The following is a 26,634-nucleotide window of genomic DNA, read 5'->3' as shown; positions in this document are numbered from 1 at the left end:
ATGGAGAGGAGAAACGGGGTCCGGACTCAAATAATTTCGTTGTAGAATAGTATAGATCGAAGGAGGGAAACGACACGCCATTTCCAAATGCCCGCCGGCCCTGTCTTCGGGGGCGCGACCCCGCGAAGCCAATCCTCTCCTCGCTTCAGGGATAGTCACAGCTCCTTCTTCTTCAGGGACCGTTCCTCGACGTATCTATTGATCTTTCCGACCCTGCGCGACCAATCCCAAGCCTACATCCGGGAGGGGCGTGGACCTGTGCGGCCCGGTGTTTTCCCTGATCAAACGCCGCTCATTGGCTTTTCCTCCTCCGCGGAGGCGGTCCCTATTCCTTTCGTGCTCCCTTTAGGGTTGTGCAGCCCTTAGGGGAACCAACCCCAATGCCCCAGGGAGTCAGGGAGGCGTGTCCTCAGAACACGAATTTCCATTGGTTTCACTGCCCGCTCGGGTGGGATGGTCTAGCCTCTCTTGTGGCTCATTGGGTTTGTGATTCCATGGGGCGGAACTTGGCTGGGCCTAAACTCAATCCGCGGTCCCCGACCGGTTTCAGGGCAAAGCTGCTATGCCTTCCGGGGGCCGCGGTCGACCCCGGTTACGGCTCGGGGAACGTGGCCTCACGGAGCCACCCTCATTGCCCAAGCGCCGCCTGCTACCGCGGGTGCAGCTGTTGCCCGTGCTGCTGCTGGCGCTGGCCGTGGGCTCCGCGTTCTACATCATCTGGAGCAGCTGGCACCGCGGGACTGAGGAGCTGTCGCGGGGCCGGCAGCTGCGGGTGAGGACGGGCAGGGGAAGGGCACCGCCGGAGTACGTGTTTCCCACTTCCCCTTCCCCAGTTTCGATTGACGTGGCTGTATCGTATGGCCCTAGCCGCAGGTGCCACCTTGTCTGTCATTTGAGCCCATGCCTTTACCAACGGAATAAATCTTCTATCTTGTCCTGTAATAGTAGCTCTCCTTTAAGAGGTAGCGTCTGAAGTAGTAAGGTTGGGAGATCTGGGCTTTATGCCTCAAGTTAATTATTTGGAAGTCTCTCTTCCTCTCACCGGAGTTCCATTTCCCCGTCAGGATTGAGGTAGGCCGGACCCTATGGATTTGGAGGGACTTTTCCTGAACCTAGGATTTATCCTAGAACTCTCCGATCCCGGAGGCTCTGCCAAAACAAATAGGGGCTCCTTAGGGGCAATGGCGCCCGGGATAGGATCGAAATGGGGGTTGCTTTCATTCTTCTCTTCCGTATCCCATCTCCTTTCAAGGCCCCGCCGATTGGAAGCCTCCCAGAAGACAGGCTGCGATGGGTGGTGGGGCAACTAGACCCACAGCGTCTCTGGAGTACTTACTTGCGTCCTCTGTTGATTGTGCGAACCCCTGGCAGCCCAGGCAATATCCAAGTCAGAAAGGTAAAGGGTCCTATCTCTAATCCCTGAATCTCTGGCCTCCCAGTAATTGGGAAATAGGCAGCCTGTCCAAGATCCCCTGGAGTTAGTCTGAGTCTGGAGTCCCAAGCATGCACACACTACCAGTTTGCACTGTCCCCCCTGTAGGTTTACTGTGTGCTAGGCACACCCAGAAAATAGCCCTATGAGGTGAGAACCAGTATGATAATCATTATGCAGATGAGGAAACTGAGGCCCAGAATCCCACAGCTAATAAATGGTAGACCTGGGGTTTGAAGTGGGTAGACTTCAGAACTGGTGGTGTAACATCTCTACATTGCCTTCCAGATACCATGTTTCCAATCCACCTCACCCAGTATTAGTTTCTAAACCTCTCTGGGACTTTGTTCCCCTCATGAGGCCATTTGTTGATGGTTGTTACCCACAGAGTTCCTAGAACAGGGCTTGCACATAGCGATGTTTAAGAGTAAGCTGTGCCAGTTGTGGCAGTGCATGCCTGTAATCCCAGCAGTTTGAGAGGTTGAGGCAGGAGGATCGGGAGTTCAAAGCCATCCTCAGCGACTTAGCACGGCCCTAAGCAACTCAGTAAGACCCTGTCTCTAAAAAGTATATATATAAGGGCTTGCGATATGGCTCAGTGGTTGAATGCCCCAGGTTCAATCTCTGGTACCAAAAAAAAAAAAAAAAAAAAAAAGCTGTGATTAGTCTTGTTGACATTGAGAGAGAGGTGGGGTCACCCCAATATGTGGCACTCAGTTGGTACTCAGTAGAAGTGTGGCAAAGGAATGATTTAAACCAAAATAGGACTTCTGAGTCAGCCTGACCATTCTGCAGGGCTCAGGTCACATGGCTCTTCTCCCCACCTCCTCCCCAGTCCCTGTCCACCCTCCCATCTCTTTCTTGCCACTAGTTCCTGGAGGCCACGCTGAGGACCCTGACAGCAGGCTGGCATGTAGAACTGGATCCCTTTACAGCGTTGACGCCCCTGGGGCCACTGGACTTTGGCAACATAGTGGCCACGCTGGACCCAGGGGCTGCCCATCACCTCACCCTTGCCTGCCATTATGACTCGAAGCTCTTCCCTCCTGGGTCAGGCCCCTTTGTAGGGGCCACGGATTCGGCTGTGCCCTGTGCCCTGCTACTGGAGCTGGCCCAGGCCCTTGATCTGTTATTGAGCAGGGCCAAGGAGCAGGTGAGGAACAGGGGTGGAAGGAGGAGTGGGAGGAGGGGTGGACGGGCCTCTTCTACCTTGGTCCAAACTCCCACCAACTCTTGCCTTGGTCATTTGCCCAACCATGCACTGAGCCACGTGCCTCAAATGTTAGATCCTGTCCCACTTCTGCCAAACCTTCCCATGGCTCCAATAAGGTTTCTGGTTTAAAACTCTGGTTTATTCCAAGCATAAACCAGAATTCTTACTGGCCTGTGTGTGCCTGACAGCCCTCTAGTCTCATCTCATACCCTGCACCCCTCACTTTGCTCTAGCCACACCTACCTCCTCCAGGTCCCTCACACCCACAGGGTCCTCTCCTATCTCCGGACATTTGCACTTGCTGTTTGTTCTGTATAGAATGTGCTTTTTTACCAACAATTAAAAAAAAAAAAAGAATGTGCTTTTTTCAGATCAGCCTTTCCCTTCCTCCCTTCCATTCAGGTATCCACTCCAATGGCATCTCCTTCCTCCCTTCCATTCAGGTATCCACTCCAATCACATTTCTTCTAAGAGGCTTTCCCAACCACCCTAAAGTAACTCCCTGTCATCATCTCATGCTTTATAGTATTTTGTTAACTATTTTAAAATTTATTCTTTATAGATACACAAAACAGTAGAATGTATTTTGACATATGCATGGAGTATAACTTATTCTAATTAGGATCCCATTTTTGTGGTTGAACATGATGTGGAGTTATACTGGTCATATAAATCATATATGAACATAGGAAAGTTATGTCCAATTCATTCTACTGTCTTTCCTATTTCCATCCCTGCTCCCTTCCATTCATTCCTTTTTGTCTAATCCAATGAACTTTGATTCTCTCCTCCCCCTGCCCTTTGTGGTGTTTTCTGTTTTGTTTGCCTATCTCCCAACTAGAATAAACTCTAGGAAGGCAGGGGCTTGGCTGCTTTTGTTTCTTGCTGTATCTCTTGGATCAGAATATTGCCTGACGTAAACTAGGGCATCAATAGAAGTTTGTGGAATGAATGAATGATTGAATGAATGAATAAGTAAATGAAAACATGCTTGTCCCCTGCTCAAACCCCTTTCCAGCTCCCGAATGACCTTATAACAAAGCCTAAATTCTCTTGGACCTTGCTCACCCCTCTGGTCTCCTCTCAAACTGCTCTGGCCCATTCCATGGCCCCAGGCTTAGTCCATGTTATTCCCTAGCCTGGAAATACTCTTCCCTCTGCTCCACACCTGGCAGGCCAGCTCCTAACCCCTCACCTCAGTGTGAACATCCTTCCCAGCAGACCCCAGGCCTTCTCTAGGCCAGGTCATCCCCCAGTTAGGCTAGCACATCCCTCTGCTGCGCTCTTTCAGAACATCAATTCCTGGAAGCATCTGTCTTGACTGCATTTCACTGTTTATAAATTCATCTGTGGGTCTCTCCCACTAAAATGATTATGATGAATAATAACCAGAGCTAACCTGTGTTTAGTTATCATATGCCAGGCACTGTTCTGTCCAAATCGTACCTTATGAATACAACTATAATTAACCCCATTTACAGATGAGGAAGCTAAGGCCTCAGGAAGTTATTAACTTACCCATATTTGCTCAGCCATGAGCAGCAGGGTGTGAATTTAAACCCAGGCACTCTGGCTTGGTCCTACCCAACTGTGCAGGTGGCAGGGCATGTGGGTGGACTGATGCTGAGAGTTGGCAGTGATCTGGCTTTGGGTACTTGCTCCCACAGGCAGCCCCAGTGACACTACAGCTGCTCTTCTTGGATGGTGAAGAGGCGCTGAAGGAGTGGGGACCTAAGGACTCTCTTTATGGCTCCCGGCACCTAGCCCAGCTCATGGAGTCCATACCCCACAGTCCTGGCCCCACGAGGATCCAGGCTATTGTAAGACCAGGGCCCACTGGGTTCTAGCAAAGGAAGGGAGAAGGTGGAGTGGGGCTGGCAGGATCCTGCTTGGTCCCGTCCCACCCTGGACTCTCTCCCTAGGAGCTCTTTGTGCTTCTTGATCTTCTGGGAGCACCCAACCCAACCTTCTACAGTCACTTCCCCCGCACTCTCCGCTGGTTCCATCGGCTGAGGAGCATCGGTAAGAGTGAACACGGCAGAGGCAGGTGCAGCTGGGATGCAGGACGGAGAGCTGAGCTGGTGGGCCAGGCACCTGTTGTCTAAGGGCTCACCCAGGGCTCCTTCCACCTCCCTGGTCTCTGAGGACCAGGGATGAAACAAGCTGATCCCACAGAGGTCAAGTGTAGAGATAAAAAACGGGCTCCAGGGAGAGACAGCTGGTCTCATAGCCCGAGTCTGTGAACTTGGGCATGAGCTTCACCTCTCTGAGCTTCAATTTCCTATCAGTGAAAAGGGCATGATCATGACAATAAGAGGGGCGTCTACTCTTAGACTCAGGGTTAGGTGAGATGAGGAGCGTGGGGAAACACATTCATTCATGTTGGGACGACTAGTGTTCAGTCTCTGGAAACTGATCCTCTCAAATTTGTGAACTGGGGCTTCTCTGACTGGCAAGGACTAACCCCTGCCTTTAATCCCCACCACTTCCAGAAAAGCGTCTGCACCGTCTGAACCTGCTGCAGTCTCATCCCCAGGAGGTGATGTACTTCCAGCCCGGGGAGCCTCCTGGCTCTGTGGAAGATGACCACCTCCCTTTCCTCCACAGAGGTACTTGCCCTAAGCAGGGAATAATGGGGATGGGGGTTCAAGGAAGCCACAACTCAGCCCTGGCAATGGCCCCTTCTCAGGTGGGGGCCGGTGGCATATTGCTTAACTTCTTGGTGCCTCAGTTTCCTCATCTGTAAAATGAGGATAGCTCAGAAGTTGTTGAGAGCATTGTGCTAATGTAAAGGCCTTATCTGGACCAGCGCACAGCACATAAGAAATGTTAATTATTTGTGCCACAGTGATTGCAAAATTTATTCTTCCTTTTAAAGTCTTTCAAGGCCTTGGTGGCCCAGCAGAATCGCCAAAGGAGTTAAAAAACTGCCCAATCACATTTCAGCCCTACTGGTTCACAATCTTATTCTCTGGAGGGCTGGGGATATAGCTCAGTTGGTAGAGTGCTTGCCTTGCATGCCCAAGGCCCTGGGTTCAATCAGTACCACAGGGGGGAAAAAATGTACTCACAATCTTGGGCTCTACATGATCTTTACAAAGCTCCCACATAATTTAATGTCCAGCCAGGGTTGAACACATCTGGTATAGGAGTTAAGAACATAGATATTAGGGGCTGGGGATGTGGCTCAAGCAGTAACGCGCTCGCCTGGCATGCGTGCGGCCCGGGTTCGATCCTCAGCACCACATACCAACAAAGATGTTGTGTCCGCCGAGAACTAAAAAATAAATATTAAAAATTCTCTCTCTCTCTCTCCCCTCTCTCACTCTCTCTTTAAAAAAAAAAAAAAAAAGAACATAGATATTAGAATAGTCAGATCTAGGTTCTAGGATCTGCAACTTACCACTGGTTGAACTAAAGATAATTACTTAGCCTAAGTCAAGTTCTTCTGAAAAACAGACTGACAAACACACACATATATTCACAAGAGCTCATGATTAGAGTGAGACCAGGTATATAAATGCCTACTTACATAGTGCTTGGCGTATAGTAAATGCTAAAAACTGGTCTTAACATTTTTACTCTATAATTTACTTAGTCAACAAATAGGCATCCTTACCATGCCTTCTTTGTTTTATTGTATTTATTTTTTTGTGGTGCTGGGGATAAACCCAGGGCCTTACATATGCCAGACAAGTGCTCCTCCGCAGAGCTACACCCTTTATAACAATGGCTTCTTTATTGGTTCATTCAGCAAATGCTGAGTGCTTCCCTAGGTAGGTGCTGAACTAGGTGTCAGGGATGGAGTGATGGGCAGAATCCACCTGCTCCATCTGAGCAAACATGGCCAAGCACTCTGAGGACAGGAACCAATATAAGTACAGGTGTTAGCAGCACAGACCCAATCTTGGTGGTGTGGTTCAAATTCTGGCTGTTTACTAGATATGGGAACTTAAGCAATCAGTCATTTCCCTGATTCCTTCTGCCTCAGTCTCCACATCAATAAAAATGAAGTTAAAACCGGGCATGGTTATGTACACTTTATAGTCCCAGCTACTTGGGAGCCTGTGAGTTTTGAGATCAGCCTGAGGCTATACAGCAAGTTCCTGTCTCAAAAAAATTAAAAATAATATGAAGGTAGTGACAGTAACTACCTTAAAGGATTTACTGTAAGTATAAAATGTGTGTGTGTGTGTGTGTGTGTGTGTGTGTGTGTGTGTGAGAGAGAGAGAGAGAGAGAGAGAGAGAGAGAGAGAGAGAGAGAGAGAGATAGATATTAGGCTAGGGCCTGGAATCCAGCAAGTACAATATAAATGTTATTATTAAAGAGAAAACGTATATCTGGTAAAGAGAATCAAGGACATCTTTCTCATCTTCTATTTTCTCCATAATCCATTGTTTCTCTAATTTGTTATGAAAACAAAAGGTATACCGATTTTTAAAAAAACCAGCATGTATCCTCATACATTTAAACTCTATTCAGGGCCTGGGCCTGGGCCTGGTCTCTGGATCAGCTGTGGGCCAAAGCAGGCCTGACCAAGTCTCCTCTTTCACCTTCAGGGGTCCCCGTGCTCCATCTCATCTCCACGCCCTTCCCCACCGTCTGGCACACACCTTCTGACTCCGAGGCCAATCTCCACCCACCCACGGTCTACAACCTGAGCCGCATCCTCGCTGTGTTCCTGGCTGAGTACCTGGGGCTCTAGCCTGCTGGGTCAGTGCTTGAGGAGGACCTTACTCTAAGGAAGAAGTGCCCACCAGGGCACATGCCAAGGCACCCAGTGCCAGCGGAGCTCAGCTGGGTCAACCTCCAGCATGCTAGCTTGTCCTTTCTGACACCTTCGGCTCCTATCTGTGCTACAATTGGAAAGTCCATTTTCCTTTGTCTGAAGCTACCCACGCTTCAAGGACATGGAAGGGACCACTGTGGGGGTTCTCGAGAGCCAAAGGCACAAGAGCTTGGGCCCTGCCCTGAGGCAAACACTTGGTCTGGAAGGTCTGCAGGGACCAAACGCTGTTCTTTAGTCAGCAAACCATGGACTGGCATCTGGAACAGCAGCACCCAACCAAACGAAGTCTCTGTGGCTTGCGTTTGTGTGTCATTTCATTCTCGGGAATGGCAGTCTTGTTCCTGCCCGAGTCAGACCTCTATCTCCCCAGGGAGGCCCACAGCGGCTGGGCTCAGACAGAAGAGATGGAAGCCAAGACCTCGGCGCTCCAGATCTGCCTGACCCAGTGGGCAACAAACCAGAGTTTTAAGTGGATCAGAGATCAAGCTAGTGGCGTTTCCTCACTGCACAACTTGAATTCTCCACAGTAGGACAGAGAATGCAGTGGTTCCCAAAGTATCTCATCATGGAGCCCCATAATTAGGAAGCACCACACAGAACTAGGTACTTCATAAGATATTTTGGGAAACGCAGGGATTGGAATGTTTGAGAGGGCTTGCGGCAGGAATGGATCAGACACACCTAGAATTGCTCCACTAGTTATACCAACCCATTGTCATCCACGAGCATGTAGGATGGTGGGTTTTACTGAGTGCAGTGAGGAAGAATCTCCAGCCCCACCTAATCTTCATGTTCAGCTATGGAATTTGTTAAAAAGGCAGACTTGCAAGCCCCACCCCAGACCTACTGAGCCAGACTCAAGGGAGGGGGTGGGATTCTAACAACCTAAGGGAGTCTCTCAGCAGAGTTTGGGGCACCCTGTCTTTAAGGATGCTGCTTGGTGCATGCATAGCAACTTAGTAAACCTACTCAAAAGAAAACTCTAGATGCAAGGGCTGGAATTGTGGCTCAGTGGTAGAGCGCTTGCCTAGCATGTGCGAGGCCCTGGGTTTGATCCTTAGCATGACAAAAAAATAAAGATATTGTGTCCAACTACAACTAAAAAATATATATTAAAAAAAAAAAAAGCCCTAGATGCAGGGAGCCACATGGGGGTGCAGCTTGCTGGCAGAGCACTTTTCTAGTGTGTGAGGCCCTGGGCTCCATCCCCAGAAGACAAGATGGAAGGTTATGCCAGACACCTATAATCCCAGCAGCTCAGGAGGCTCATCAAAAGTTCAAAGGCAGTCTCGGCAACTTAGCAAGGCCCTGTCTCAAACTAAAAAATAAAAATGGCTGGGAATGTAGATCTCTGGTTAAGTGCCCCTGGACTCAATCCCTGGTACAAAAAAAAAAAAAAAAAAAAAAAGAAAGAAAGAAAGATGGAAGGTTATTAAATGAGGAAGTTGAACATGGGCCTTCCAAGTCAACTCAGTGATGCAGAAGACTCCAGGGAACACCAGGGCTGAAACTCAAGATATCAAATTAGGGAGGAAACCAGAAGGTCCTCAACTTAGATTCTTCTAGTCACTGACATTTATTGGGAACCTACTATGTGCTGGGCACAAGCAATTTACTTATAACAACTCATTTAGTCTGCCCCCAAACCCTGAAGTAGGTACAGTTTCAGTCCTCATTTTGCAGGTGAGGTGGCCCAGAGAATTGTGAACCAGTTGTTTGGAGAGACCCGTTTCACATGCAGCTGTGATTCCAAGGACCCCTGTGTCCTCCCTTCTCCATGTCACCTGTGCTGGATGTGCTGGATGTCTAGTTTGCTGGAAAAAAGTAGCATGTGGCTTTTAAATGGCTCTATGAACATTTTTGGCTTGAATCCAGGGTAAGGACTATGAGACCCATGTTATAGATCAAGCTGCTGATGCTTGGCAAGCTTGTGTTTCCCCAGGTTTCCAGGCCAGTAAGCCCTGCAGCTCCCATGCACACTCACACTTGAGCTCCCTCAGCTTCACTCTATGAAGGAACCACAGGTGTACAAGTTTTGAGCACTTACCAGTCTCCTGAGGAATTGTTGGGACAGGCTGAGCATCCCTAATCCAAAAATCTGAAATGCTCCGAAGTTCAAAACTTTTGAGTACTGACACCACATATGGAAAATTCCACCCCTGACTTCAGGTGACAGGTTGCATTTAAAATGGTGGTGAACTAAAAATGTATAAAATCACCTTCAGGTTCTGTGTGTAAGGTATAAATAAAGCAAATAAGTTTTGTGGGCTTTTTGTTTGTTTGAGGTGCAAAGGATGGAACCAGGGCCTCCTACATGCTACACAAGTGTTCTACCACCAAACTACATCCCCAGCCCCAAATTTTGTTTTTAACTTGAGATATGTATATATAAAAATACCAAGCACTCCCGACTTAAAAATCCTAAATCTTAAAAACACGTGTGATGCCAGGAATTCTGAATAAGGAATGCTCAACCCGTATTCTTATTTTCCAGATTAAGAAACAGCTTCAGAGGAACCAACTGCCCAAGATCATACAGCTAGGTGTCATCACTGCATTTAAAAAAATTTTCCCTGCTTATGATTCACTGGGTTTATTGGTGTCTCATAAGTATGCAATTCTCAACCATCACATCTTTAAATATTATCTTTGTACCATCTCTCTTCTGATTCTGGAATGTGTGTTAGACCTTCTCACTGTCCTCCATAACCTTTCTTTCCTATTTTCTCAGGTTTCTTTTGTGTTTGTGTTTCTGTGTTGCATTTCTCTCATTAGGTTTAATTCAATATATATGGTTACTATAGTTTTCATTTCTACAAGTTCTGTGTGTGGGCTGCCTGCCCCCTTCCCCAATCTGCTAGGAGAGTTTTTAGTTTGAGGTTCCCTGCTGATATTTCCAAGCTCTTATATTTTTTTAAAACAAAAAATTTTATATTTTACTTAATATGTGACTGAGTTCTGTCTGAAAACTCTGTGGACCTGTCCAGAGGGTTGTTTCTGCTGGTTCCTGCTTTTATTGCTTTATTTCCATGTGTGGTTGTTTACTATTCATTGTCTAAAAGGATTATTTGTGGAATTTTAGATGACAGTTCCACTGTTTCTGCCCAACCTCTCAGCAAATGTACCCTGATCATACAGGTGATGTGAACCTGGCTGCAAACCTGTGCAGTCTATGACCCCCAATTCTCAGGGTCAGTTTTTCTTTCCTTTGGTCTTGTGCTCCCCCTGCTTTCCAAACATCTCCAGGGTCTTCTGGATCATGCTAACCTGAGTGTGTGGTGCTCTGGGATCCCCACTCCTTTGGCTCTTATTATACTGGGCAGGACTTCAGCCTGTTTGTCCCAGTAAGGAGGTCACATAGGAAACCCAAGTTTATCCACTTCAGCAAATGCCCTAAGGGCAAAGTGGTTTCAGGGCCCACATACTTTTCCCTTTTTGTCTCCTGGGTCCCATGGTATTTTACTGACCATCTGAGCTCTTTAGGAGATTTGTTATTTCAGTTATTTTCAGCAGAAGGAGCCAAACTCACACTTGAGGAGAAACCAAAGCTCCACAAAATCAAACCTAAGATTCAAACTCAGGTCTCTTTGGTTCTAAAATCTAAGCATTGAGTTACTACTATGATATTCCCTAGTCTCTCTGGATATTGATTCCCTGATAAGAACGTCAGCAACTGCTACTTCCTGCTCAGTATTCATTTTTCTCTTTTATACTTAATTAAAAAGATGTCTTGGGCTGGGGCTGGGGCTGAGCAGCAGCACACTTGCCTGGCATGTGTGAGGCACTGTGTTCGATTCTCAGCACCACATATAAGTAAATGAAATAAAGGTCTATCAACAACTAAAATAAATTAAAAAAATGTCTAATTCCACTTTTATTTAGTAAAATAACTGACTATTTTAAAACTTTAATTACTGGGATCTTAGATAAACAGGTTTTTGGTTGGGCATACTACACCCAGCTATAAGACTGCACTCCCAGTCTCCTTCGAAGCCCTTCCATGTGGCCACATGCTGAGCACTGAGATGCAGAGGTGTAGTTCAGGACTCATGAGAGGAAGGGGTACCCCCACTGCAACACATTCAGGCAGGAGTTCTGCTAGCAGTCCCCTTAGGCCACAAGGCTAAGTGCAGAGACAAGGCATGATGGGATACTGAGCTAAGGGGCCTGGCTTCCTGATGACTCGAGGACCACCATTTTTGCTCAACACTGGATTTTTAAAGAAAGAAAAATGGTTTTGTTCAAGCAACTACTATTTTGAGATTTCCAAATTCACACTGACACAGATGAGATGAGCTGAAAATAATCTCAGGCTCAGGACTTGGCTAAGGGACCCATCTCTATTTTTTTCCATCCTCCTGTGCACAGGCCTGAGACGCTCTTCTCTTCCCAATTCCCCTCCCTTAATAACACACAGACCAGTCTGGGCCCAGCCTTATAAATATTGATTTTATAGAAAGGACCAATTCAAAATTGGTCAGATGCCACACACTAGAAGCTTCCAGAACCACAATTATGAAAAAACAAAAAACCCCAAAAAGAACAAATAAAAAAACACCCCAGACCAAACTGCCTGAAAATCAAGGTCCCAAATGACCAAAAAATTCTAAAGAAACGTGGCTAGGGATGAAGAGACCCCAATGCCTTAACAAGTACCCACAGTTGAAGGAAAAACCATCTAGAAATTCAAACCCACAGTCCTTTGCCCTCTGGCCCCCCACGCTGTCAAAAGCGAGGCAAAGGGCTTCACAGCTTTACTGGGGGAGGAGTGAAGGCAATAGCTTAAATAATGGGAAGAAAGAAAGTTTCTATAATTCAAGGTTTTTTTTTTTTTCTCTTCCCCTGTAGGGGAAGGGAACAGACTGGTAACTTGAGATTAAGGAGAAAACATTGATTTTTATTTCTTTCATAAGGAAAACATAGAAATGGCAGGCTGCTATGATAAAGTGCCAGATCTACCTTGTGATCTGATGGCCCCCAATTCCAAAAAAGGAGGTGAGCCCTAGTTGGTAAGTTTAGAAAGGTATAACCTTGGATGCTGTAGCCTCTTGGAGAAAACAGCTCCAGAGACGAAGAACTGAGAGAAGGCGCAGAAGCGGGCCAGCATGGGGAAGCCTTAGGTGGTACCAAAATTAGCTGCCGTCAGCTCCCTGCTGGTGGGTCCCTGGGGTGTAGAGAGTGGCAGGGAGGGTGTTGGGGCTGAATGGAGAAGAAACTGAGATGCTGATAAAAAAACACCCTACTTGAGGGTCCACGGACCTGGGTCTGAGGAGTACAAAACCAACAGGGGTCAACCAGAGTGTTCTCGTGGGTCACCCTGACCCTGGTCTCAGTTCTGGTGGGTGATCAACACTGCCTGGACTGGGGTGTGGGCTGGTGGCCCAGTCCTGGTCCCTGGCTCCCAGGGGATGGGGGAAGGGTGGGCATGATGAGCTCCCTCCCCCTCCCCCGGCTTCACCTCCCCTCCTCCCTGCCAGTGCGGCCCCCACCCAGCCCATTGCAGGGCAGCACCCAGTTGTTATCGTGCAGGCCCAGGCGACAGCCTGGTGTCTCACGATCAGCTCGGCGACAACACATCCAGTAGGAACGTCCGTAAGGCAGGTCGTGGTGGTAGGGCTTGGGGTGCCATCGGCAGAGTGACACGTCACCCTTCTCGTATCTCTTGCGGCACTGCTTGCAAGGGTCATCGCGGTACAGCGGGTCTCGGCTCCAGCGTGAGTCTGTGGCCCGGACGCCGAATGCCTCGATGATGCCCTTGAAGTGGTGGCAGGTGCACTTGAGGGCTGCCAGGGCCCTTGTGGGCAGGAAGCTGAAGATCTTGACCAGCACGTGCTCGGGCAGCAGCAGCATGTACTGTCGTGGCTCCAGCAGCCTCTGGATCTTGAAGCGGATCTCCAGGAAGTCGTGTGACACATGACGGTAAAGGCGGCATAGGGAGGTGTCTGCTGTCCCCTCAGCATCATCTGGGCCTGGCAGCGTGGTTGGCGCATCAGCTGGGGGTGGCTCAGGGGGCCCATCTGGCCCCCGAGACTGGAGGAAGAAGAGCTGGCCGGGTGGGGGTGGCTCCTCGGGACTGACAGTCAGGCACACTGTCTCTTCTTTTACATTCTTGGTGCCATCCTTACCAAAGAAGATGCACTCGTCCACCACACCTGTCACCACCACATCCACGTGAAAGCCTGACGCTCCACAGTCCCGGGCAGGGGGTGGGGGTGGGGCGGGGGGAGTGTCCTCAGGCCTGGCAGGGGTTGGGGTCTCAGCCTCGCTGGCTTCATCTGCCCTAGCCAGCAGGAACTCCACGTTGCTGGGCAGGGCATCCCTGGAAGGGCTGATGAGCTGGTATAAGTCACAGGTGATCTTGTCCTTGGTTCGAGCCCCAGGACCTGGGCTGCCAGGGAAGACACAACCAGACCGGCCCCCACCTCCATTGGGTAGGCTGCCGTCTGGTGTGCGGGGCTCCCTGCCATTGGAGATGCGGAAGGCAATGCGTACCTCACCAGGACCTGGCCCTGGCCGCTCCTCCTTGCGGAGGCCCTTGGTCGGAGGGTTGTCCCGCTGAGCCTCAAAATGGGCTACTGCTTCAGCCACACGACTGCAGTCACCACCGCCAGACCTCCGTTCAGACCCCAGCCCCTTAGGTGGTCCACCTTGCTCAGCCGACACAAAGACCACAGGCGCTGGGGTGGTGGGGCGGGGATAGCTCTGCAGGGCCAGGGCGGCCCTCTGTTCTACCAGGGCCACCATCTCTGCTACAGAGAGCAAGTCCACATCCTCCCCTGCTGAAGTGGGGCCCCCCTCGGCAGCAGGGGGTCCCTCCCGGCCCCCTGGGTCCGGAGGAGCTTTGGTGGATTCCAGACAGCGCCGCCTCCGCTTGGCCTTGGAGCTGTCACTGCCCCAGTGCCCCTTGACCTTCATGGAGCTGGCCCGGCTGCCTCCACCACACTGGTGGGCCACGAAGAAGGCCACCTTCTCCTTTGTATTCCCAGGCTTGATAACATACCACGTGTCCAGCAGGACTCGGCCCTCATCACCAGCACCTGCTGCTGAGAGGAGCGGAGCAGGCTGAGCAGCAGGGGCCTCTGCAGCCAAGGCTGGCGGGGTATTCTCCGAGTGCGCAGGCCCATGGTCGGGCTCAGCCCCACTGCCTGGCTCGGAGCAGGTTGATGACTTGAGGGATGTGGAAGGCGGGCGCGGCTGGTTCTGGGAGTAGGTACCAAAGGGCCGGGGACACCAGAGCTGGAAGGGCAGGAGGCCACCACGGTCCATTCTGGGGGATGATGACAAACAGGCAAGGAGTCACCGGATCTCAGGACCAGGATGGTGGTGGGGGGCTCCACATGCCACCTGGAGACAGGGAAGAGCAGGTTAGGAACTGGGGGAACAGTCTTCCCTCCCAGGAGCACCAGATCTCAACCTCTCCAGAACAAACCAATCAAATTAGACCATCAAGTGCTAGAGGCCTTAAGTTTCATCCCCAGCACCACTGGGGAAAACAAAACAAAACCAAACCTAAATTCCCACCCCATGTGTCAGGTGAGCAAACAGGAATGAAGAGGGGATGACTTCTCTTTGAACACACAAAATGTGGCCCTAACTGGTAGCTTGCTCCACTCTCACAAATCTTACAACTCCGCCAGACTATCTTTGCTCATAGTCCAGAGGCCTCCGGCTGACATGACCTTTAAACTTGATTGAAAGTGCCAGTAAACAGAAAAGATCCACCTTTTTCTCTTTGCTCTCCCAGGAGCCAGTTATGGAAAAAATAGGAATTCCCAACCCGGCCCACAACTATAGCTGCTTGATCCCACAGAGGGAGGAACAAGGTGGATTGGGTGGGGAAGAAAATCTGAGGTCAGAGCCAGACAGGCCCTTAAAAAACTCACTTTTGGGGGTTCATGGGGCTCTTTGAGAATCTCTTAAAGCTGGGTATCCTCACCTAGAAGAGAGCACACCCTTGCAAAGGCTCTGCAGGTGCTTCCCTGAAGCACAGTCACAGGCTCCTAGGATAAAAGCACCTATGTCTAGCCCCCTCTTGAAATCACACACAAATAAACTTTGGCGCAGAGTGGGGAAAGGTCACACAGCTAAAGGGAGCAAAATCATCCTCTCAAACTTGGTTTCTGGACCCCTCAGCTCAGTGCTCTCAATAAAAACTACTTTATTTTGCAACAACTTTATGTACATAACCCAATGTGGAGGTAATTTTGGTAATGAATACGATACGACTAATCTCCACTGCACTTTCTTCTTACCAGTAAGCAGCAGACGCCTCACTCTCAAAGTCCCTAACATCACATCCTAAAATGGAAGCAACCCTCCAAACTTCAAACCTTCCATATGCCTCCAGACCAGAGGGTCTCCAAACTATGACCAAGGGCTCTCTGCCTGTCTCTGTGAATAAAGTTTTACTAAAATGCATATTATGGCTTCTTTCATGCTACAATAGCAGAGCTGCAGGGCTGCAGCAAAGACTGCAAAGCCTGAAATATTCATTATCTGGCCCTTTGTGGAAAAGGTCTGCCAACTCTGGCAGTATAGACTGTCACTCTAAAACCAGGCAATTCCAGATTCCTCATTCACTCCATAGTTCTGTATGACCTCCAAATACAGGCATCAATAACTAAAAAAAAAAAAAAAAATTTCAATCCTAATCATTTTTACCTCCCCTCATAATCCCCTAATGAGTTCCTATCCTTATCTCCAGAAACTCTATACTCCTCTTGCCAAATATCCAGATTCTTTCAAATTCATTTTAAACCCCCAAATGTAAAAATACACCTCCAGCACAGAAGGGCCCGGTCCCAAAGAACTTTTCATGGATTCCAAGGTATACAGCCACCTCCTAACCTCACAGATGTTTCAATTTCCTAACATCCTATACTCACCCCAAACATCCCTCCTACAAGTCCCTTAATTCCACAGGACCCCCCTCCAGGGCAAAAGAACTCACTAAAACACAAAACTTCCCTAACATTTAAGGCAAATCCCAAACCAAATAAATCTCTCTCAAAGCCAAAAGAATCCTCACAAATGTTACTCTAGCAGACACGTGCTACAGCACGCTCACTGGGCACTGTTTTAAAACTGCTGATGCGCCGGCCCCTAGGAAGCAGGCAGTGTTAGCAGTTCCTGTTTCCAGGTGAGTCACAGAAAGTAAATCCCTTGCCCAGGGTCAGACAGGTAGCCGTGAGGACAGGCAAGTCCAGGCATTCTGGCTCCGGAATCGGAATGGGTACTCTTGGGCTCTTTGCTTCTAAGTCTCTCCAGGAGCTCCCCAAATCCTATGCCCACCAAATACCCCAACACACACAGGAAACTCCTAGAACACAGCCGAACCTCCCACATGACAAAAGAACCCAAACCCCAAAGCGCCTTAAGCTCAAGGAAACCCCGGAATAGTTCCAACACCCTCGCAACTTCCCCACCCGAAAATATCACTTAAACACAAAGGGAACCCTCTGACATCGCGGCCTCCCCCTCAAGGAAATCTCCCGCACCCCTCAGGTGACCCTCCAAATCTAGACACGCCCCCAAGGCGCCCTCACCCGCAGCGCCTCCCGCAGGTTGCGGGAGTGGCGCCCACACGCATGCGCGGGAGAGCTAAAAGGACCCGCCCCCTCGAGCCTTCTCTCCCGCCCTCGCGCGCAGCTAATTTCCCTCCGCCCCTTTGTTGACAGACGCGCGCGTGACGCCCTCAGCCAATGAGTGGCCGCCGTTCGGGGCCGTGCCCATATAAGGAAGGCCTTGGCGAAGGGGCCCGACTTGGAAATAGGGAGGAGTAGGCGAGAGGTGACGCGAGGGGGTGGAGGGATGGAAACAGCCACATGTAAGGGAGTGTTAGAGAATTCCCAACGTCCTGCTAAACGGAGGAACTAGACTCGGGTAGAAGCCACACTCCAGCACGCAAAGGGAAGCTTATTACTTGCTGTTCCCTCAGAACAGGAGCCTTGATTGACAACAGAGATTTAAAGGGCCAGGTGGCCTCGGGTGTTGAAAACTCTGGGGCGAAAGGAAGTGCAGAGAAATCATTGAATGCTAGGCTTTTGTTGTGAGCACTGGAGGTTGAGATTTCCCGCTTGGGAAAATGGGCAGGGAATCACTTTACCTTTAAAAACAAACAGGAAGAGCCCTGTGACAGTCCCTACAACACTGAGCTGAAGCCTTCAGGCCTGGCATTCAATGCTCAGGCCGGGTGGACATAATGGTCCTACCTGTCCATTCATTCTTTTCAACCAGGTGCTCCAAACCAGACTCACACTCACTGCAGGAAAACAATAGGAAAAACCACGAAAATGGTTTTTAAGCATTGATTATATGTTAACTTAAAATTGCACACACGGCTTGTCATGAGTTCTGGTCCAGATCCTAATCCAAGCCATTCAAGAGAAACTCAAAAACAGCTCTCAGGAGGCCCCTGTCCTCCAACTCCCAGCCTTGCCTGTTCCACCTATATCCAAAGAACAGAAGGAAGCACAACCAGAAGGGTCATTGTTAAGGCACAAACCTATAAACTTGCTCCTGCCCCACCAGGCTTAGAATATGCCATTGGCTCTCTTCTGGCATGTGGGGAAAAGCCCAGGTACCCCACTTGTCCAGCCTCACCCCTGCCCACTCCTCCACTTTGGCACTCCACGCATCCCCCCGCTCCCGGCAGTGGACTCTGGGATGCCTGACCTGACATACAGAGTAGTTAGAATGCCCAGGCTCTGGATGTGAGGGAGATCTGGCTGTGACATCTGTCACCCTATTGATTGCCAGGGTTGATTTAGCTAATCTCTCTGCCTGGGTAGGTGTCCCCTTCCTTCCACACTGTCCCTGCTCTGTTGTGGACCTATCACGCTGATCAAGAAAATGACCTTCCCCTATAAAGGAGGACTATAGGTATGGAGTAACTGTGCTCCCTGCTAGAACCTCTAAGCAAGTTCTCAAGAATACGCAGGCCAGGTGTGATCCTCAGTAGGTTTTGCTATCCTCTTCACTATATGGATGAAGAAAATGAGGCAAGGCAGCATGTCTGACCAGCCCAAGGTCACAGAGAACTTGTGTGAGTTGGAGCAGAGATATGAAGCCAGGGGATCTGACTGCAGTCACTGTGCCCTACTGTTTCCCTTATAGTCTGTGGGATCTCAGTTCAGCATCCTTTCCTCCAGGGTGTTGTCCCCCCATACTGACTCAGGCTGGAACCCACACCAGCCTCCTTGCTACTTATTTTTCAAAGCTGCAAAGCTATTCCCTTCCCTGTCTGTATTTGTTATTCCTGCTGACCACATGCACTCCCCTAGGTCACTCACGGCTCAATCCCTTACATTCAGATCTTGGCTCAAGTGTATTTTTATACAGAGAGACTCTTCCCTTCCTGGAAACTACTCATCTGCCCCAGGGAGGACTTGGTTCCCTCCTCCCAGCCCTGCACTATGGGTCTTCTGTCTGAGGATGGCTGTAGCTTCCTCACTGGATTGTGCAGAGGGGGAGGTAGGGTCTGGAACCAGATTTTCTAACTCCCAACACACTGAGCCCAGCACAAAGCTCTATACTAGGTCAGCATCAGAGACTACTCCATGAAGACCCACTCATAAGACCTCATGACTCAGAAAGATGAAAAATAAAAAGATGGAAAAAGACTGATCTAGCAAACAGAACCAAGAGAAGGAAGGAAGGGAAGAAAGAAGGAGAGGAAGAAAATGGCAGAAACAAAAGATAGTATTAGGGACAAATATGGTGATAAAACAAACTGACCCATTGTACACACAAAACTTCTTGGCCCCTAAGATGAGGGCCTCAGATATATAAGCAGAGAACAACCATCCCTGCACATGACAGTCACAAAAAATGATAAGACTTTGGCAAATCCACAATTGTAATGGGAAACCTATTCATGGAAGAGATCACTTGAGGGAAAAAAAAAAAAGAATAAGGAACCGAACCACACAATTTACAACCTGATGGAATACCCCCAACAATGAGAGCATGTACATTTTTACATCCCTCGTGTACATGAAAAGCATTTGCAAAAACCTGTCTGAGGGGCTGGGGATGTGGCTCAAATGGTAGTGCACTCGCCTGACATGCGTGCGGCCCGAGTTCGATCCTCAGCACCACATACCAACAAAGATGTTGTGTCTGCCGAGAACTAAAAAATAAATATTAAAAAAAAAAAATTCTCTCTCCCTCTCCCTCTCTCTCTCTCCCTCTAAAAAAAAAAAAAAAAAACCTGTCTGACCTGCACTGAGGACCTCTCGTGTGCTGGCCCTGGCTTGGATGCCTTGGACACATAGGTGACAGTGAGCTCACCAGAAACTGCTCATGGGCAAGGGGGAAGACATTCAAAAGAGCAATCATAATCAACATAAATGTTTTAATCACAAAAGCAGTTAATACCTGAGCAGTAACCATGTGCTAGGCTTTGCTCTCAGCACTTTACAAACTCATTTGATTCTCATCACTTTACTATTTTTATTGTCATGTCAAAGACTAGGTAACTGAGGCACAGTGGCTAAGGAAAAGCCCTTATTAACAGTTTTATAGAAGAACTTTGAATCAATGGGGGGAGTTGGGCCGACTCCAGAGCTCAAGTTCTCTACTACAACACAAAGCCCATCCTGATAAATAAAGATGAGGAGGGAGTTTCATTCACTGAACTTACTGAGCCCTCTGTGTGGATTATCTTGTTCAATCCTCAAGGCCTTTCCACTCACTCTTCCCCCTGCCTAATATGCTCTCTCCAGATTATCTCCAGGGCTCACCCCTTACCTCCTTTGGGATTTGCTCAGAATTCACTCTGAGACCTTCTTTGATTCAAATCCACAACCCTCCACCCAACAGACACACTCCCTCATGCCCCTTCCCTGATTCGTTCCCCTTCCTAGCACGTGTTATTATTTGATATGCTATAAACTTCGTTTACAAAGCCTTGTGTCCATCTCCCCTTCCAAAATGAAAGTTCCCCCAGGGCTGGCTTTTCTGTCTGCTGCTTCCCCAGCTTTTGGATCCATGCTGAGTACTTGGCTGTTCCTAAGGGTGATTCCTGCAGCAGGGGTCACACATCATCCCCTGGCAGTTTGTTAGAAACACAGACTCTCAGGCCCTGCCCCAGAGCTGTGGACTTTGAATGTGTACTTCAGCAAGCCCTCCAGAGCCTTCATTAAAGTTTGCAAAGCAATGCCTTGGCTCATGATAGGTGCGTGATATACAATGTTTGCATCAATGAATGAACGAACGAATGGTGAACATATAAATTCCTCACAGCCATGCTGCCCATCTTCTGCATATCTTCTCCTGGGCACAATTCCTGGGTGCTCCAGCCAGCACCCTCTGTGAAAATCCTGCCCTAGCACCGAGGCAGAATGTCTCCCCACCCCCCCACCCCTCCCTGCCCCCTACCTCGCCCACAGAGTGCTGTCCTCATACCTTCTCATGCTACATGTGATCTCCCTGGCCTCAGGCTTCCTCTTGCAACACCTGTCACCTGTCACTGCTGAATAGCAATGAGCTGAGTGGATGAGGGCCCCTCTCCCCTCCAGCCTGTGAGCTTCAGAAAGGCTAGGACCTCCGTGTTCCCTGCACATGCACAATTCCAGCCTCCCTGCTTGGCTCACTCAGCTAGTTTAGCTTTTCTGCTCCATCCTTTTCATGGCAGTCCCAGGGATCTTTCCAAACACAACAGGACCACATCACTCCCTTCAAACCCTTCAAAGAAGACACAGGAGTTCTCAGAAAAAAATATGCATCCCATGTACCCTCTCTCAAGAAGCAGCCAGAGCATCTGCTTCATCAAAATGAAGGAGTAAACAAATAAAAAGGGAGATACCACATCGAGAAAAGAAGATCTGGTCCAGAAGAGAGGCAAAAAGAACGTCCAGGTGAATAAGTAAAGGGGAGGCCAGCTGTGCTGCAGGTCTGGGGACAGCTGTCTCCATAAGTCCACAAAAAATGGAGAAAAGCTGAAAGTTAACTTCCATCCAATGGAAGACACTGGAGGAAAAAGACACAAGAAAATAAACCAAAGAAAGAAGGAAAGAAATGATCAAGAGCAGATAGATCCTGACACACCCAGGGAGCATCAGGTGGCCCTGGCCCCTAGCCCCAGGGGCAACCTCCCCACACAGGGTAGGGCATGGAGCAAGTTCTCAGGGAACACACTTGACCAGTCACAGGAATTGGTGGCAAACGGCCATGGGCTGTGCCCCGGGTTCTGTTACTTTCATCTCCCATCTCCACTGCCCCTTAGTCCACAGTCCATCCATACCTTCCCCCTGACTTGTGGACCTCAGGGTCTGCTGGCCTCTTTCCCTCACAAGTTGCCCTTTTTGACTAATAGCTCCCTGCGGTTAGGAATTGTCCAAACCCCAGGAATCTAGATCCTGGGAGCAGAGAGAACCCAGGCAAGGCCTGCTGAATCCCAGCCTTCTCACTTCAGGGGGTGTGACTTTGGGGCCTCTGTTTCCTCTTTTTCTCCATATAATGGAGATAATGGGTGCGGGGTGCAGCTCAGTGGTAGAGCACTTGCCTAGCAAGCACAGGGCCCTGGGTTCCATCCCAGCACTGCCAACAAAGTAAAGCAGAGGTAATGACAGCACCCACCCCTGGGCTGGCTGACAATGTATTGAAATCAACCTGTCAGAGCACCTGAGTCCAACCTGGCATCAAATGGAGGCTGAATGTTTAGGTGCTGGATAATATAAAGAGAGGCTCAATGATCACTGAGTGGTACCAAGGACTCCTTTCCTCTTTGTTTCACATTCTGAGATGACCTGATCCTGAGTCATTTACCAAAAAAAACCAAAGAAGGGCCATTTCTTTTCTTCTTCTTCTTTCTGGTACTGCGGATTAAACCCAGTAGCACTTAACCACTGATTCACATCCCCAGTCTTTTTTAATATTTTATTTTGAGGCAGGATCTCACTGAGTTGCTTAGGGCCTTGTTAAGTTGCTGAGGCTGGCTTCGAACTTGTGATCCTCCTGCCTCACCCTCCAGAGCTGCTGGGAAGGAAGGGCCATTTCTATGTAACTGTTGGGTTCTGGGCCTCACTGAACAGGTACTTTCAAGCACCTATTTAGTGCCAGGCACAGTTCCAGGCATTGAGGATACACAGGGAACAGGAGACAGAAATCCCTGTCCTCACTGGGATGGCATACTAATTGGAGAAAGGAAAAAGAAATATGCAGTAAGTTTCAAGGTGGTAAGAACTATGGAAAACAAATATGGCGGGTGAGCGGGCTGAAGGGGGATGTTGATTCTAAATAGAGGGGTCAGTGATGGCATCTCAAGTAGACGCCACCAGCAAACCCTTTTAGGAATAAGACAGCTTTACCACAGTAGCTAGAAACATGCCATTAAAAATGGTAAATATAGAGCTAGGCATGGTGGTGCACACCTCTAATCCCAGCAGCTCAGAGGCTGCGACAGGAGGATCATGAGTTCAAAGCCAACCTCAGCAACTTAGAGAGGTCCTGAACAACTTCTCAAAATTAGAATATAAAAAGGGCTGGGGATGTGGTTCAGTAGTCAAGTGCCCCTTGGTTCAATCCCTGGTTTAAAACCAAAAAAAATTTAAAAACAGCAGGTGCAGTGGCACACACCTGTAATCCCAGCAGCTTAGGAGGCTCAGACAGAAGCATCACAAATTCAAAGCCAGCCTCAGCATCTTAGTGAGGCCCTAAGAAACTTAGCCAGACCCTGTCTCAAAATAAAAAATAAAAATGACTGAGGATACAGCTCAGTGGTAAACTGCCCCAGGCTGAATTCCTAGTACATACGTAGGTATGTGTATACACACACACACACACACACACACACACACACACACAAAGGTAAAAACAGCCGGGCATGGTGGTACATGCCTGTAATCCCAGCTACTTGACAGGCCGAGGCAGGAAGATCCCAAATTCAAGGCCAGCTTAGGCAATTTAGTGAGATCCTATCTCAAAATAAATAAATAAATAAAAAGGCTAGGGATATAGCTTGGTGGTAGACTGCCCCTGGGTTCAATCTCCAATACACAAAAAAAGAAAACAAGTAAAAATATCATTTACATGTGTAGGCTTCAGGCAAGCACACACCGACAACAAATTTAAGACTTTGAGAAAAGGCAAAATAACCTGGAAATCCGATGCATTTCCTAAGATAAACCAATGAAGGCAAGGGAAAGAAGTGCCAGTTCACGTAGACGTGACACACAGGAGCAGGGACAAGTGAGAGCTGGGCAACTTTCTCTCAAACCTATAGATTTTCAGATAATTCAATGGCTGTTGGAGACAGAATGTTCAAAATCCATGAAAGCTGTAACAAGCAGGCAGAGCTGGCAAACGGGACTGAAAATTAACCAGGAACAGAGATACCCAGACCCCAAACAAGCAGGAGGCCACTAGCACTGCAAAACTGCTCTGGCAGGATGACAACTGGAGCTCCTGAGAGCAGAGGGCACCCAGGCCAGGCCCTGGCATGTAGTAGGTGGTCTAGTAACACTTGTGGACTACTTAAGGAGTAAATTCCCATTTTCCAGAAGAGGAAACTGAGGTTCAAAGGGATTAAGAACACATAGCTGGTGAGGATGGGGCCAGGATCCAAACCCAAGCACTCCGGTTCCAGAGCTTATGATTAATTTTTTTTTCTTCAAAGAATAAAAATACAGAAGGACCTCACACTTACTGAGAACTTAATACACACCAGATATTTTATGTACATTAACTCCTTATGAGAACCTCATGGGTTGAATGTGGTCCCATTTTACATATGAGAAAACTGAGGCCCAGAGAAGGAATGCAGTTTAGCCAAGGACACACAGTAACAGAGGCAGGGATATGAACCTGGGGCTCTCTGAGATGAGGGCTTTTAACCATCAGTCACTGAACTTGTAAGTCCGGAAGGCTCATAGCAAATAAGCCAAACTGTTTAAAGATGAATTACAAAGTTACCAAACTGCCCAGTGAGGTCCCAATGACCAAAAGGTTGGGGGGGTGGTGGGGGAGGACCAGAAACATCTCAGTTGTTAGAAATATTTCTTATTCACTGAAACACCTGGAATTGGGCCAGACTAGACATTGGCAAATTGGCAAATGAATTATTTATATTTGGCTGGGGACAGGACTGGGAATGGGGACAGACTGAGTTTCTGAGCACCCTCTCTGGGAATCATGCTTGGACTTAGAAGCCTAGGAATGGGGTTAGAAACTAGAAAGATCAGGAAATAGGAGCAACATGAGAGAGAAAGAAAGGGAGACAGCTGGGCTGATGCCTCCCTCACTGGTCCTTCCCTGCTGCCTTCTCTGTCAGGTCTGTCTGTCGGTCAAGTCTGTTTCCATTCCAAAGACAACACACATATCGAATGCTTACTCTAAGCACTTTTTAGGCATTACCTACCTGTACCCTATAACCTTCCTAGCATTACTGACCCCAAGAAGAAGAAAGACAAAAAAGACTTGCCCAAGTTCACACAGCAAACATATAGCAGAACTAAATCTTTAACCCAAGGTTGTTTGGGTCTCTGTCTCCAGGCACCACATTGTACCTCAAAGGGGGAGAGGGGACTAGATTATAATGGTCAAAGAACAGATTCTGTGACAGGCTACCTGGGTTGGAATCCTGAGTCTATTTTTAAATTCTGGCTGACCTTGGGAAAGTTGCTTAACTTGTCTGTGCCTCTGCTTCCTTTCTGTAAAATGGAGCAACTACACCTTCGAAGTGTCAACAGAATTAAATAAGTTAATATAGGGCTGGGGTTGTGGCTCAGTGGTAGAGCACTCGCCTAGCATGCGTGAGGCCCTGGGCTCGATCCTCAACACCACATAAATATAAATAAATAAACAAAATAAAGGTATTGTGTCTAACCAAAAAATAAATATTAAAAAAATAACTTAATATAAATAAACAACTAAAACCAGGGCCAGGCATTTCATAAAACAGTTTAGTGTTATAGACTGTGGGGAACCCTTGCATGTTTCTGAGCTTGGGTGTGCCCCCCATCAGTGCCAGGTTTTGAGAAAACTCCAGGTCTGGACTGAAAAGGAGGGAATCCATTAGCAGCTGTAACCCAGTCACATTCCTAGAATGGGGAACTTCCCACCAACAGCTCTGGGACTGGGACTTATTCTCCCACCAACAGTAACGATTTTAAGGAGCCTCCCTTTAGCCCTCTCTCAGAGGCATGCTTGTTGTTCTTATAATACAGATAAGGGCATGGAAGGCTTACAGAGAGGAGACTTGCCCAGGTCACAAAGGAGGAGCAGAAAAAGGGATATGAATACTGGACTGTCCATACACATAAACCACTACACTCTTCTAAATCCCACTGAGGATGTGAGTGGGTGCAAAACATTTTCTCTACAGTCTCTTCTGGCCATGTTATCCCAGAGTTCTACGACTGTCCAGCTTATCGGGAGTCTCCGGATGGATTAGGCAAAGGATCTCTGCGTTCGGGACCCTAATCTCAAGCTCTCCACCCTACCCGCTACACTTGGAGCCTAACCTCAACTCTCATTGATTTTTGCCTCCCACCTTCTCAACTTGCCTTCCTATCCCTAATCTGATCCAGAGAACACAACATCGCATCCTCGGTTGGCCTATCTTTTGGAGCATCTGGACTCCTTCAATCCATCCACTTCTGACCCCCAATGCTTTTCCACGTTCCCCAGGCTAACTCCCTTCGAAACTGCCCCCCTCGGGGTCTCTGCCCGTACACTCAGCCCCGTCTACAACTCGGAGCCCCTTTCCCCAGCTCTGAGCCCCTTTATAGTCAATCCTCAAACTCGACTCCCTCCCCATCTCCAAGACCCCTCCCTAGCCCCCATTCTTCTACTCCCTTGGACTCCAATTCCTCCCAAATCCCCTCCCCCAAGCGATCTCTCCGCGCCCAGCCCGTTCTTTAACCTCAGCCTGTTCCTTGTCGCCCATGGTCCTGAACCCTCGCTCAGACTCTTAAGCGCACCCGGACCCCGCCTGGGGCTCTCACCATCTCCCCGCGCTGCAGCTCCCTCAGCTACGCGGGTTTCCCCCACTCGCTCCTCTCCAGCCTCCCCTTCCGGGTTCTTGCCCCGAAGCCCGCTGGGAATTTGAGTCCGAGCGGTCACGAACTACACCTCCCAGAAGGTAGCACGGCAGCTTGGAGGTGGGGTAAGAAACAAACTAGGCGGGCAGAGTAAAAGAACGACTCTAACTCCCAGGAGGCAAAGGGGCACTTGATGGCGCGTGCGCAGAATGTCCC

The 26,634-nt window shown here is 48.8% G+C and overlaps 2 protein-coding genes across 9 annotated transcripts; one reads left to right on the top strand and one right to left on the bottom strand.

Annotated features, from left to right (window-relative positions):
* Positions 1–19: 19 nt before the first annotated feature.
* On the top strand, positions 20–10,824 carry Qpctl (glutaminyl-peptide cyclotransferase like). Of its 3 annotated transcripts, XR_002485483.3 has the most exons (8): positions 20–772; positions 1,253–1,396; positions 2,304–2,585; positions 4,313–4,465; positions 4,568–4,667; positions 5,138–5,254; positions 7,206–8,038; positions 9,930–10,824. XR_002485483.3 is itself a non-coding variant. In XM_005338231.5 (7 exons), exons 1-7 carry the CDS (start codon positions 563–565, stop codon positions 7,349–7,351), a joined length of 1,152 nt encoding a protein of 383 aa, XP_005338288.1. In that variant the 5' UTR covers positions 20–562; the 3' UTR covers positions 7,352–9,704. The 3 variants fall into 3 exon arrangements, 2 of the variants coding, with proteins under 2 accessions (XP_005338288.1, XP_040136127.1); XM_005338231.5 differs by lacking the exon at positions 9,930–10,824 and having other exon boundaries at positions 7,206–9,704; XM_040280193.2 differs by lacking the exons at positions 2,304–2,585; positions 9,930–10,824 and having other exon boundaries at positions 7,206–9,704.
* Positions 10,825–11,864: 1,040 nt separating this feature from the next.
* Fbxo46 (F-box protein 46) lies at positions 11,865–26,501 on the bottom strand. Of its 6 annotated transcripts, XM_078031861.1 has the most exons (3): positions 26,383–26,456; positions 15,319–15,371; positions 11,865–14,779 (listed from the first exon to the last, which is right to left on the bottom strand). In XM_078031861.1, exon 3 carries the CDS (start codon positions 14,699–14,701, stop codon positions 12,890–12,892), a length of 1,812 nt encoding a protein of 603 aa, XP_077887987.1. In that variant the 5' UTR covers positions 14,702–14,779; positions 15,319–15,371; positions 26,383–26,456; the 3' UTR covers positions 11,865–12,889. The 6 variants fall into 6 exon arrangements, with proteins under 6 accessions (XP_077887987.1, XP_005338290.2, XP_040136123.2 ...); XM_005338233.5 differs by lacking the exon at positions 15,319–15,371 and having other exon boundaries at positions 26,383–26,501; XM_040280189.2 differs by lacking the exon at positions 15,319–15,371 and having other exon boundaries at positions 26,301–26,442.
* Between the last annotated feature and the right edge of the window lie 133 nt (positions 26,502–26,634).

Source organism: Ictidomys tridecemlineatus, chromosome 15 (genome assembly GCF_052094955.1).
Source record: "Ictidomys tridecemlineatus isolate mIctTri1 chromosome 15, mIctTri1.hap1, whole genome shotgun sequence".
NCBI lineage: Eukaryota > Metazoa > Chordata > Mammalia > Rodentia > Sciuridae > Ictidomys > Ictidomys tridecemlineatus.
This window is presented reverse-complemented; position numbering and strand designations above follow the sequence as displayed.

Coding starts and splice junctions, on each gene's coding strand:
- Qpctl (XM_005338231.5), top strand. CDS start 563: ATGCCTTCCGGGGGCCGCGGTCGACCCCGGTTACGGCTCGGGGAACGT. Junction 4,466..4,567: donor CCACGAGGATCCAGGCTATT/GTAAGACCAGGG, acceptor CTCTCTCCCTAG/GAGCTCTTTGTGCTTCTTGA. Junction 4,668..5,137: donor CCATCGGCTGAGGAGCATCG/GTAAGAGTGAAC, acceptor CACCACTTCCAG/AAAAGCGTCTGCACCGTCTG.
- Fbxo46 (XM_005338233.5), bottom strand. CDS start 14,701: ATGGACCGTGGTGGCCTCCTGCCCTTCCAGCTCTGGTGTCCCCGGCCC.